This window comes from Pyrus communis, chromosome 11 (genome assembly GCF_041283825.1).
Source record: "Pyrus communis isolate YQ-2024b chromosome 11, ASM4128382v1, whole genome shotgun sequence".
Lineage (NCBI taxonomy): Eukaryota > Viridiplantae > Streptophyta > Magnoliopsida > Rosales > Rosaceae > Pyrus > Pyrus communis.
In genome coordinates, this window is record NC_142575.1 from 29885730 (window position 1) to 29898907 (window position 13178).

Below are 13178 nucleotides of genomic sequence, written 5' to 3' on the forward strand. Positions count from 1 at the left end.
AAAAAAAAAGTATTGGAGTTGCATGTGTGTGTTTTTAACAGGAGTAACTTATATGATACGGAACATTGTTATGTTAGTGTATTTGTGATATAAAGTCTTTCCGATTTTTAATAAACATGTGGTGGTGTAGATTATTTTGTTTTGTCGATTGGTGATTTATTCATTGAAGAGAAGTCAATAGCACACAACTTAGAAATCTTGCAAAATTAGGCAAGATGTTGAGAATAAGAGACCTGATATGAGTTTATAAATAAGTTAGCTACACCCTATATTCCTAGTTAGTTTTATAGTGAAACTTCAATTTCTTCACAAGCAAAAGTAAAAAAAAAACAAACAAATTAGTATATAGAGCACGACGCCACTCATGAATTATGAAAGATGGGCTAACACCTCGTTTGAAATTGCTTTTAAAATAACTAGAAACGCTTTTGATGAAATTAATTTTGGATTTCAAAAGCACTTAAAATGCTTTTTCAAAAAAGCACCATATATATACTTCTTACTGGAACACTTTCAAACAGCCCAAATGTGTTTTTCTAGAATTCATTTAAATTTTTATTAATGATTGGTTTCAAAAACATTTTAAGCAAAAACACTTTAATCATTTTAAAAATACTTCCAAACGAGTTCGAAATAGTTATGCTATTTCACTTGTAAGTGAAATACATTTAGATTCAACTTGCGTGAATAACAAGTTTGACGTTAAATTATGGCTGACTCATTGTGTTGGATTAATCTTGTTTTTGGATGGCTCCTAACTAAACATGCCATCCGAAAATGACTTGGGCCCAATGGCCCATCACACAAAACTCGCATAGCACTCTTTAGTCTTACAATCTAGTGATATTTTTCGTAATTTGTAAGTGTATGACAAACACTTTGCAAAGCCACATTTTCCAATATCGTTTATTAAAAAAAAAAATTAAAATATAAAAAAGAAAAAGAAAAAAGAAATTCTACTTCCAATTCCTCCTTCCTTCTCCTTCACAAGACAGCCCAGCGAGGAAAATCTCATGTGCTAGGGTTTCTGAACCACTCCAAGCTCGTTCAGAGACGGAATCCATGCCCAGAAGCCACTCCGTACGACTCTCTTAGCCCTCTACCTTCCCAAAGGTTATTAATTTCTACAATTTGCGCTTTTTTCCTACTCTTTCAATTACATTCGTCGAGTATCACTTTACCTTCCGCAGGATATAATTCCTTTTCTGTTTGGTTGGCGCAAAAAATTTAAATATGATTCGAATTTTTTGAATGTAATTATCCCAGTTGGTTTCAGTTCTGCTGGGTTGTAATAATTTTGGGAATTCTGATTTTTTTTTTAGTTTCTTGTGTTTTCTTGGCCACCAAACGTAGGGTTAGGTAGATGGATGTGGATTAAATTGATGGATTATAATTTCGATTTTGTTTTAATATAGTTGAGTGAGTTAGAAGAAAGAGACTTGGTTAGAATTATGCTTTCAAATGTTTAAAATTTGAGGTTTCTAGCTGGGTTTTGATTGTTTGGCTGAACTTTTAAGGTTGATGGTGGCTGTGAGAAATAAGTTCTTAGTTGGTAGATAATTGAGATTAGTTTTGATGTCATTCAGGTTTGATTCTGAACGGGCTTGGTTGATATTTTTGAGAAGCGCATATTTTTATAGTTGAGTCTTTGAGTAAAAGAAAGTCATGTCTGGAAGAAATCGTGGACCACCTCATGCTGGATTGCCCCCTCCGGTTCATGAATCTCCATATGGAAGAGGACTTGGGCCGATACCCCATCCAGCATTAGTCGAGGAAATGCGAGAATCTCAGCTTGGCATGGGTCCCAGACAACGTCCTCCCCACCCTGCAATAATAGAGGAGCATCTTGCGGCTCAACATCAAGATATACAAGGACTTCTAGGTGATAACCAAAGGCTAGCTGCAACCCATGTCGCACTTAAGCAGGAATTGGAGGCTGCCCAATTTGAGTTGCAGCGAATGGCTTACCATGTTGATTCACTGCGGGCAGACAAGGATGTTCAAATGAGAGATTTGTATGACAAGTCTGTTCGTTTGGAAGTGGACCTTCGTGGAGTTGAGGCCATGAGGAATGAACTTCTTCAGGTTCGTACTGATATCAAGGAGCTCACTGCTGCGAGGCAGGACCTCTCGGCTCAGGCACAAGCGATGACACAAGATTTGGCTAGAATGACTGCTGATTTGCAACAAGCACCAGCTTTGAGAGCAGAAATTGAAGCAATGAAACAGGAATTGCAACGTGCTAGGTAGATTTTGCATGATTTATTATTGTGCTTGAATTTAATTTTTATGTTTTGACTATAATCTATGGATTTGTTTTAACCTTATGAGTTTTTGGTTGCATTTAGAGCTGCCATTGAGTATGAAAAGAAAGGATATGCAGAGAATTATGAGCATGGTCAGATCATGGAGAAGAATTTGACATCGATGGCTAGGGAGCTGGAGAAACTTCGTGCAGAAATTGCTAATACTGAGAAGAGAGCACGAGCTGCAGCTGCTGTTGGAAATCCAGGTATACATTGGAACTTTTTTAAATTGGTTGTCACAGTCACATTGAAGCCATATGCACAGATTGATGATAATTATATGTTATATGTTCTTTACTTGGAGCTTCACATGAAATTGCTGTGGGTTGTCTTTTAATTTTCTCTAAAGTTGTAGGTTATAATGCAAATTATGGCAATCTTGAAGCAGGATATGCAGGAAATCCCTATCCTGCCAACTATGGCATGAATCCTGTAAGTTTTGTTCTCTTTCATGAATTCATAATAGGCGTTGTGTGTGTGCATGCCTGATTAAAGCATTGATGTTTTTGTTTTGTATGTGCCCACGCAATAATGCATATCTGTGTAAACTGCTGGGCTATTATGCATGCATTATTTTCCTCTAAGTGAGGATATGTTTTCATTAGTTCCTCCCTCATTGTTCAGGTACATAGTGGTGCTGAAAATTTTCCTCAGTATGCTCCTATGCCCGGTTCGTCAGGTGCTTATGACATGCAGCGAGCTCAGGGACACAGATAAGCTAGTTCATCCATGATGCTGAGCCCCCGTCCTGACTGGTATCTTGGCTGCAACGTATTAGATGCTTAGATCTGTGATTGAAGTGTTATCTGATAGTAGACATTTTGGAAATTTTCTTGTTTATTTGGCCTTTAGTAACTGTACCTAAACACATCACAAATCATATTGCCTTGATGGTGCAGTAAAGTTTTCATAATTTGGTGTTCTTTGATGCACATATTGTACTATGTTCTCTAAAATGAATTTCATTATGATATCAATGCTCCGTTTCCTTAATATATAAACATTGCCAGCTGTTGTATATAGATAGCTGATAATATTTTCTGAATTTTGTTTGTACTTTTTTTGTGCTCTTCATATATCAGATGCTTGGTTTGTTAGGTCAGTTTGTTGAATTTTGTCCGGTTTGAAGCAAGAACATTGCTAGTGTTTTACAGTCCCTTGATTGTGAATTCGTGTCATTTACTTGTGAACTCTGTTATGTTAGCAAATATGGTTTATTAATACTCTTCCTATTTGTTGTTTAAGGTTAGTTTCTCTTTGCATCTTGTTTGCCCATATATATTAAGGCTAATTAGGTTTCTGCCCTAGAAGCTTTCTTGCTTGTGCACTTTGGATTACTGTAGTGTTAGGGGAGCAGTCCTGCTAGAAGAAATTTTACTAGAAGCACAACAATTTTTTATCAAAGTCCAAGTGCTTTTACAATCCTAAAGGACTGTTAAGTTTTCTGTCGAACATTTTCAGAATCACTTTTGGTTATTTGAAAGCGTTCTTCCAAATGCTGTGCCAAACAGGCCCAGAATGTTTATAAGTTGATCTTTGATAATTGGTAGTACAACTTCTTCAATTCATATGAGGACTCAAGTTCTTTATCATTGTAGCTTGTCATTTCTTCTTTCCTTATTATTATGTAAGCACTTGGTGAATTTGTTTTGTGCTAACCTATGATCAATGTATTTTTTATATTTCTATACCTAGGGTTTCTTGTTCCCCTTTTGTATTAAGCAATATTGTTATTTTCCAGTCTGTTGACTTTGTACATCTTGTAATATTTGTCCATTCTATTATATTATCGTTGCCTCATTTTCGTATCATAATGGTCGTGCTAGCTTAGCTAGCTTAAAACTCAGGAAAGTTAACTTTTCATGGAATCATATAAAGGAAGAAAATATCACACAACCACACACATGAGAAGATAAACGCTCTAAAACTACTGTATTATTTTGTATAGCCCACATTAAATTAACATGGTGTGAATCAACTCTTCATGTTTATTTGGTGAGTTGGTTATGATTTTGATTTTAATGTTTGGAGATACCAGTTGTGGAGTTTTGGTTGTATTTGGCGAGACTCAGACTCTAATTACAAACAATTAGTCAGACATTTTTTTAATTCATGCAAAATTATTCAAAAGAGTAAGCTTTGTGGGATTGGTAATATCATTTTTAGTTCCAAAACAAGGAATAAGGAAGAATTCATTTTGAATCTGTAAAAGGTGTAGCAACATCAATTAATATTAGAACTGCATGTAAAAATTTCTTTGGATATTGGACTGAATACTCAAGGACAGACCATTAACTTATTATATTTCATAGATTTAATAGAAAATTGCCGTTTAAGATTTTGTTTGCCATTGTTTTACTGTTAGTGCTAATAACCAAATTTTTGCAGCAGTACATAAACAAACTTGTTAGCCATGGGCTTTATTTTAGTTTTGTTAGACATTGTTGGGTGGCTTATGTTGTAATTTGGGGGTCTCAAGTGAGTATGTTGGTTTCCATTGAGTTATGCTGCTCATGAGTGGAAGCGCTCCTCAAAATCACTTACAATCACCGGTGCAGGCTGGCTGTGAAGTTTGAATGAGCTGTTACCCCTTGCTTGATTTGTTATGTCCAGGAAACCTTTGCACCCAGGAAACTTGATTCTGTTTGGAAGTCAATTTTCACTGCTGATAATTTGAGTTAGATTCCTTGTATCTGTTTTCTTAGTGGAACAATTTAGTTAGTTTGTCGGCACGGCTAGGAAAATCTTAGTAAAGTGGTCCTTCTTTCTCTCTCTTCTATCTCCCCTCGTTCTCTTCGCTCATTGTGCATGGCATATGTGGAACAGTAAGTTTGTCGGCACGGCTAGGAAAATCTTAGTAAAGTGTTCCCTCTTTCTCTCTCCTCTCATTGTGCATGGCATATGTAAAGAGAGGTCTTCATTCTTCCCCTTCACTTTTGACTTATGGATTATAAGTTCTATAGTCATTCATTTATTTATTAAAACTATGGTGAGACAATTTGTGGGACAACGGGAGTCGACTGTTCAAGGCATAGATTTTTTAGTTGTGAACTTGTGAGAAAGTGCTCAATTTTTTGATGAGTTTTTTCAGTGAGTTTAGTTCATGAGATGCTCTTAAGGAAACTTTCTTTCCGTATCTCGCTTCTTTTAGAACAACAACAGCATAAATGTAAGGAGTGTATTCATAGCATGAGGTATGCTGTTCATTGAGAAGACTTTCAACAATGGAGCTGCAGAATGAGTTTCCAGTCAAGTAAGTGATTTGAATTTCTGACTTTTCCCAGTCTTTGTTTGTTCTTCTATGTTTTTCTAAATATTCCCCTCTTAGTTGTTACCGCAAAATTGGGTTTTCTTTAGAACTGGACTCATAAGTTTTGTGTCCAAACCCCTTGTCAGTGGCATTTTTTAGGAAGTTCCTTGTGATCTGTGGTTGAGGTAGTTTGGTGCTTGGTATCCTTGATCCTCTCTTTTACGTCTGTTGGGTCTTAGACTTCAAATCAATGGACTAATGTTTTAGACTTCCATGGTTGCACCTTGGCAGCACGTAGGATTTTATTCTCAGGATATTTTGTTTTGCATTGTTACTGTGATGGGCAAGCTCTGACTGATTCGTATTTCAGGTCTGCTATGTGTGTAGTTAATGTAAAGTTAATTAGAGCTTGCTTTCCTTCTTGACTGCAGTATTTTATATCATAATTTACTAGGAGCAGCAAGTAAAGCTGGATATAAAATTGGATAGTATTTTGGTAGAACAAAAGCCATTTTGGATACTTTGGATATCAAGTTTAGAATGAAAAGGCTTTACATTGAAGCATGAGGTACTCTTGTTACGAGCATAAGGGAATATAACCTCTTTTGGTTTAGGTATGCAAGGGTTGTAATGAAGCATCTGAGTTGTGGTGCACTATCGAGCTTAATGTCATCTGATGAGAATTTGAAATTACTGACTATGAAATTTTTTTAAAGTATTCATAGTCGAATTAGTCTAGGAGGAGCTGATGTTTTCGGTTGACAGCATTCTTTCTTTTCTTGGCAACATGAAATACATTGCCTGGGTTTGGACCATGAAACCCCCCTTGGTAGATTTACCACCAGCTCTCACCACAGAAACTTTATGCGCAACATTTAGTTTGTGTAGTGCGTTCCATTATGGAAATCACAACTTCATGATCTTAAAATGGTACATGATTTTTCTTTTAGCTTTTACTAGAGCACGGCACTGTTTGGAAGATTATATATGATTCAACTGCTTTATTTGGGTGTTATTTTATACATAGGACTAAATAAACGCATAACTAACTTTCAGATGTAGAACTTTTTATTTAGGCTCTTATGCTGATCTGATCTGATGGTTTAAGCCTTACGTCAGGGCTGCTTAGTTTTCTCTCTGCCTGATACACTAGTTCATCAATCTGATTATACTGCTACCGAAATTTTTTTCCTGTTTTTTGGGGAGGGTGACAGAGGCAGTGTTTAGCTAGTTTATGCATTCAAGTATGTTAAACTCATTTTAGGAAGCTGTATATTGGAGCAGGGTTTAGCTGCATTTGGTACCCTATTGCATGACTTTTCTCGAGTGGAATGGAGATATGAATCCATAACTAATGCTGTATCCTATTGAATTTGTGTTTAATCAAGTCTGTCTTTATGTCCTATTTTCTCTTGAGTTTTGTTCATGATCACTTGCCTCTCTTAGAAATTAGAATTGAGGAAATGCATACATGTTTATATGCTTATCTGGTCTCTGATATTCTTCATGTATGTCTTCATCTCCAGGTTCACAACCTTTTGACCCTGCAAATCTGCTGCCTTCCACGTATGTCCAATGTTCTCTCTAGTTCTGCTCACGATTTCAAATCTGCTCATGAGGTATGTTTAGCCATTCAACTTTGCACCTTTCTTTTTTGGTTTATCATTTCGATACTACTGCTATTTTTGTTTTGTAATTAAACACAGAATACATTATAAATGAGGTAATAGTACCATTGTAGAATTTTTTTTTGAAAAAGAAGACGGATACATGATGTAATAAGCAAATTGGGAGGATACATTATAAGCTACAGTTGAAAATATTGAATGGGCTCATGTGTGGTGATGCAAGATTGATACTCTTACTAAAGTGACTTGGAAAGTTAGAGCCATGATGCTAGAAATAGTTGTCACATAGGTTAATCTAATGAATTTCCAAAATAAGCTTATGAGAAGAGTGAAACTTTGCAGAGAGAACAAGGGATTTAGGGTTTTAAAATCTGGATAAAGGTTTCCTAAAAGGTGAAAGAGAATCTTTAATTAATATGCAATGGCTAAAGGTGACGATTGACGATTAAACCTCATGGATACCTGTGTTTCAGATTAGACATACACGGATTTGTGGGGAGATTGTAAATGTTGTTGGCAAGAAAGAATCAGCTTGACTCTGGTGGTTCAAGTGGCTCTTGAGAATAGCGACATAGTTACTTTTGTGCAGGTTTAATGAGAGAACTCAGGTTAAGGTTTTATGGGTCAGTTAAAGTCTACATTTTCAGAAGGAATAAAAAAATATAACCCAGGGGATTACTTCAATTCCTATGCCGCTTAATTTTAAGTTCCGTGACACAGTGCTCAAAGAAAGCTCAAGGGTTGCTGGAACCGTCTTGAATTGAATAATCCCCGTATATGTTAGCAGTTAGATTAGACAAAGACAAGAAGAGAGGGAGTGATTGGAGGGGAGAGATGAAAAAAGAGGAGACTCGGGTAAAAGTAGGGCTCCACCAACTTGGTTTGATTTTGTCTAAAATATTGGGCCCACAATCAAACATAAGTTCTCACAATGATCAATTACTCTTCACACATACACAAAAAGAATGTTGAATTACTCTGACAAGTCTCCATTGAAAAAATAAAAAGAGGAGACATTTCAGACAGTATATATGTGTACTAGGATATATTTAACTACTGAAAATTTATAAGCTGATTCATTTTATTTTCCTTATTAAGTACTTAATGTGTGGTTCAAACCAGTTCCCAATCTTCCTCTCCTTCGTTAAAGAACCATTGACGACTCAACTCCTTACTATCTGGATTGGTCAGCTTCAATTTGTGGAAGAGGCCAAAAACCTTCCTTTTAGAGTCGTCAACCTAGTTCCTCTTATGGAAATGCCTTGTGAAAGCTTTACTGTGGACACAGTTGATGATCCATTTGGGGCAGAGCAATTGATTGCTTCGTAATAACCCACTGAAATCCTTCTAGTAGTGTTTCAACCTAGTCTAGAAGTCTTGTGGACGCAGGTGTTGGAGTTTAGTGTATGATTGCTCCATAGGAACACATTGAAAATCAAATAATCGTGTCCGAATTTGTGGGTCAATAAACATGATTCACAAGTGCTAACCATGTTTGGCTCGACATTATTTGCATTTTTACGTTTGTATGCAAATGTTTTTATGAATTTATTGCAAGTATTCAAAGAGTTCTGTTGTATGCAATTTATTTGATGAGTTGAATTATATTCTCAGGTGGTGATTTCTGTATTGTGGCACAAGCTAAAGGCAAGAATGGTTTGGTTCCCTGTTATCTTAATGCAACGAACAAACAACCAGGTGGTTCGATGTTATGATCGAATGTTGGCCGACCATAAATGGTATCCTCCTGCGTACTACGTACTACTTTAATCAGAAGCCACCAGGCAAGATGTGAGAGTTGGCATAATTGGAAACCAAAATGATTTATGCTCAACCGTTTGTAAGATACTAATTTTGTGTTTGGACGAGGGGTTGTAGTAGTACCAAGGGATTTAGTAAGGACTGTAGATGTGCACTGCAAAGCATTTGATTGATGCATTTGAAATGACTGCTTACAAGGAGCCATTTGAGGGTAGTCTTTCGGTCTCTAGGATTGGATTGGAAGGATAACTTTCTATTTTTCAGGGTAAATTGAGGGTAGTCTTTTGCTGGGTATTATAATTCTCCTGGGTTTGTTTTGATATATTTACAAAGTTCCCTTTTCCCTGCATGCATTATTGTAGGCGGAAACTTACGAATACAAATTTCGGAATCGAGCCCAAGATGAAACGGAGTTGGATACATACCGTAGGTAATGTAGACGGGGTTGATACCGAACGTATAGGTAATGTGGTATATGGCGGCGGCGGCGGCGGTGGTGATTATGAGGGTGTTGGTGGCATAAATGGTGGTGGCTTCTGGAAAAGAGGTGGCGACGGTGGAAGTGGAAAAGAGGTGGTGGTGGTTGCTTTATTACACAAGGGAGAATGCATAAGAAACACAATAATGGTAAACAATGTCATAAAAACGTTCATTAAAGCTCTCCTCTACTTTTTATGATCTCAAATCAAACCAGACTCATTCTCTCTTTCAATACATATTTCTTTAGCCCTTTTGCAATAAATTAAAAAAAAAAAAAAAAAACCAAGAAATACTAATAAAGAGGAATAAAGAGGCGTCGAAAAGGCAATAAAAACTAAAAACGACATGGTTACCAAGTGCCATCCGTTGTTGGAATGGAAGTGCCTCGTTACTTTAAGAGAAATCTAGATCTCGACTGCCATGTGCATGTTAGATGACGAAGAGCCGGTTGCAAAACACTGTAAACACCTGAAAGCGAAATCAGGTACTCACTAGCCGGAGAGGGAGAGGCAGAGGGAGAGGGAAAATGCAGTCGTCACTCTCGTATCCCCATGGAATCACAGGCTTCTTCAAATTCCAACCGAACCCCATTTCAAACCAATCGCCACTGACATCCAAATCATTCCCCTTCTCTCACTACACCAACACGTCTCTTTCCTCCTCTTCTTCCATTCAACTCGTTCTAAGATCCCACTGCAACTCGCAACCACAATTTCCCAGCAAACCCACTTGGCATCTACCCTCGAATCCCTTTTCACCGATACCAACAGCCAAGAACGCACGATTACCACTAGCTCCGCTTCACTGCGGCATTTCGTCGAACAGCTCCAACGCAAATGCGACTAGGAGTTTCAGGGATTGGGTTGAACTGGTTGGTGAGGCTGTGTCGACTGCATTTCCGATTTGGGTTTCTTTGGGGTGCCTGTTGGGGCTCCTCAAGCCGAGCTCCTTCAATTGGGTCACACCCAACTACAACATCTTTGGTTTAACACTGACCATGCTCGGCATGGGTATGACCCTCACTTTTGCCGACCTTCGTGGCGCCTTGGCTATGCCCAAGGAGTTGCTTGCTGGCTTTGTTCTTCAGTACTCGGTCTGTAGCTCCACATTTCATATGTATAATAATGCTTATATTTACTTGGTACATAATTGAATCGAATACTGAATGTCGTTCCCTACATTTTGTTTGATGCATATAGCTCATTTGTTGTAGTAATTAGCCTTTGCGTTCATATCACATAAAATCGTTGATATTTGTATTAATTTTCCAGTTCAAGCCTTCAAGGAAATGTCTTTTTTTTTTTGGCGACTCCGAATATATAAATTTGTTTAGCACTCTTTACCCCTGCAGAGTTCATCCTCCTGTTATCTTAGGCTCCAGTGTCAACAACTTTGATCTTGCAAACATTTCTAACTCCATGTTGTTTTGTACTGGGGTTAAAAATTATGGTTATGTGTCCTTCGATCTGTTTAGGTGCAAATGTGTAACATTTACTATTTAAATGGTGAGTACTACTTGCAGGTGATGCCTTTATCAGGATATTTTGTGAGCAAGCTTTTGAATTTGCCATCGTATTATGCAGCTGGTTTGATATTGGTTGGTTGCTGCCCAGGTGGTATGTATCTGTGCCAGTCTTTTCGTAGATATCGTTGTTATGTTTACTCAATCTTCACCGCTCTTTCTGAATACAATTTTCCCCCGGTTAATTCTTTGCAGGAACAGCAAGTAACATTGTAACTTATATTGCACGGTACATGAATCATCTGAAATAGTATCAACTTGTCGTAATTGTCCCACCCCTTTATGTTGCCAGCCCCAACAGAGTGTTGGTGAGTTGGATGGGTATGTTATATTGAAAAAATATTACAGGATTGGCACGCCTACATTTCACTTGCACCTTGCGTACCATCTTGCTGCTGAGATGAATAGGACCAAAAGGGATGATGCTAAAACTTTCAAAAACTAGGGTGACAAAAGTCTACTTTACTTTTTTCCCCTCTCCTGGCCAGAGGATCTGATGACCTTGTTGTTTTTGCAGTGGAAATGTGGCACTTTCGGTTTTAATGACAGCAGCAAGCACTTTATCAGCCGTGGTTGGTAAACTGACATAAATTTCTTTTGATATTTTTTTGTTCTTTAAGTGGTGTACTGGTATGGTCCAAATTTTTGCACATACATTGAAAACTGGTTAGAAAGATAAGTTTGAATCAAAGTTTCTGCTGAAACTCGCAGAAAAATTAAATTCTGATTAACATTCTGCAATATCTATTTCTTTTGCCTGTCAAAAGCTACGGGGAGCATCAAACTATCTCCCTTTGGAAATGATTCGTTAAATATGAATCATGAATAAAATTTTCCTTTGTTCGATTCTCAACCTAAAGTGATCTGCTGAAAGATCAGAACTTAACCCACCGTTTGGGCATGGGAAATAAACTTGAAATTTGGACAAAAATCAGAAATTTTAAATTGAAATGACCAATTCCCTTTGGATTTATAATCATAGAAATTTAGTTACCACTTACTATTACTAATGACTTAAATTATAAGCTTTTTTCAAGGAACCTTACTTCTTTTTCCCTTTCATATTGTAGATCATGACCCCATTTCTCACAGCTAAACTTGCCGGCCAATATGTTGCAGTAGATGCAGCTGGGCTCTTATTCTCAACACTGCAGGTAAGCTTTCAATCGTTTTGCATTCGTCTTGTTATAGCTGTTGCTGTTTTAAATTATATAAAGGTACCATATGCTTTGAACACAGGTTGTGCTTCTCCCTGTTTTGGCGGGTGCATTTCTGAATCAGTATTTCCAAGGCCTGGTTAAATTCGTCTCCCCCGTGATGCCACCCATTGCTGTAGCAACTGTAGGTGTTCTTTGTGGGAATGCAATTGCCCAGAGTTCATCTGCAATCCTTACGTCTGGTAAACAAGTGGTGCTTGCTTCGGCTCTTCTTCATGCAAGTGGATTTTTCTTTGGATACTTCTTTTCAAGGATGCTTGGGCTTGATGTCACATCATCAAGGACTATCTCCATCGAGGTTGGCATGCAGGTAAGCATCATTGGGTTGTTTTTTTTCTTCTGGATTTTTTAAAAGAGAGTTTCACAGCTTTTCCACTGCTATTTACTTTCTAGTGAAAAGACATTGCATTCATTTATTCAATCGAAAAGACATTACAGTCAATTGTTAATTTCATTCTGTACCAAAGCCATATGATTGCTTGTATTGTGTGGGTGCGCACACGTGTGATGTGTGTGTATGTATGATTGAAAGAATCCATGTCAATTTGTATGCGTTATCGGTTGTCTGCAAGTGTTGTTATCAGCTCTTTTATGTTTCAGAATTCGGTGCTCGGAATTGTTCTAGCCGGTCAGCACTTCGGAAACCCTCTAACTGCAGTACCATGTGCTGTTTCCAGCGTTTCTCATTCAATCTTGGGTAGTGCCTTGGCAGGATTCTGGAGACAGACCGTGCCAACCCAGAAGCAAGATTGAAATGTCATGTAACATCTTTAGACGAGCAGTACAAACTTCAATCCTTCTGTTATCGTATGAGCTGGTATTTGTCGGAATTTATTTTCGTACGTTTTAGCTGCGGAACAGTTGGATTTGCACTTTCCGGTGCTGGTCTGTGAATAAGTTGAACAATGTATGTACTTTGCCTTACAAATGTGAATCCTTTGATTTTCGCTCTGGATTTTAACTCAATGTTTCACATATTTGTTCATGTATCAAAAGTCCTCCAATATTCTATGA

General features: G+C 37.5%; 2 protein-coding genes across 14 annotated transcripts; both read left to right on the plus strand.

The window, feature by feature from the left end:
* The first annotated feature begins 866 nt into the window (after positions 1-866).
* LOC137741951 (protein FLX-like 1) lies at positions 867-9267 on the plus strand. Of its 13 annotated transcripts, none has more exons than XM_088679278.1 (8): positions 867-1113; positions 1587-2246; positions 2349-2512; positions 2656-2738; positions 2931-5559; positions 7083-7175; positions 8799-9012; positions 9063-9267. In XM_088679278.1, exons 2-5 carry the CDS (start codon positions 1666-1668, stop codon positions 3021-3023), a joined length of 921 nt encoding a protein of 306 aa, XP_088535404.1. In that variant the 5' UTR covers positions 867-1113; positions 1587-1665; the 3' UTR covers positions 3024-5559; positions 7083-7175; positions 8799-9012; positions 9063-9267. The 13 variants fall into 13 exon arrangements, with proteins under 13 accessions (XP_088535404.1, XP_088535407.1, XP_088535413.1 ...); XM_088679281.1 differs by having other exon boundaries at positions 2662-2738; positions 2931-3061; XM_088679287.1 differs by having other exon boundaries at positions 2695-2738; positions 2931-3061.
* A 494-nt stretch (positions 9268-9761) lies between these two features.
* Positions 9762-13178, plus strand: LOC137742569 (putative sodium/metabolite cotransporter BASS1, chloroplastic). The gene is made up of 7 exons (XM_068482476.2): positions 9762-10518; positions 10948-11041; positions 11143-11176; positions 11465-11519; positions 12018-12101; positions 12187-12474; positions 12765-13178. Exons 1-7 carry the CDS (start codon positions 9952-9954, stop codon positions 12915-12917), a joined length of 1275 nt encoding a protein of 424 aa, XP_068338577.1. The 5' UTR covers positions 9762-9951; the 3' UTR covers positions 12918-13178.

Excerpts from the sequence above, each read along its gene's own strand:
- LOC137742569 (XM_068482476.2), top strand. The coding sequence starts at position 9,952 with ATGCAGTCGTCACTCTCGTATCCCCATGGAATCACAGGCTTCTTCAAA. Across the intron at positions 11,520-12,017 it reads CAAGCACTTTATCAGCCGTG|ATCATGACCCCATTTCTCAC; the intron begins GTTGGTAAACTG and ends TTCATATTGTAG. Across the intron at positions 12,475-12,764 it reads CCATCGAGGTTGGCATGCAG|AATTCGGTGCTCGGAATTGT; the intron begins GTAAGCATCATT and ends TTTATGTTTCAG.
- LOC137741951 (XM_088679277.1), top strand. The coding sequence starts at position 1,666 with ATGTCTGGAAGAAATCGTGGACCACCTCATGCTGGATTGCCCCCTCCG. Across the intron at positions 2,247-2,348 it reads CAGGAATTGCAACGTGCTAG|AGCTGCCATTGAGTATGAAA; the intron begins GTAGATTTTGCA and ends GGTTGCATTTAG. Across the intron at positions 2,513-2,655 it reads AGCTGCTGTTGGAAATCCAG|TTGTAGGTTATAATGCAAAT; the intron begins GTATACATTGGA and ends TTTTCTCTAAAG.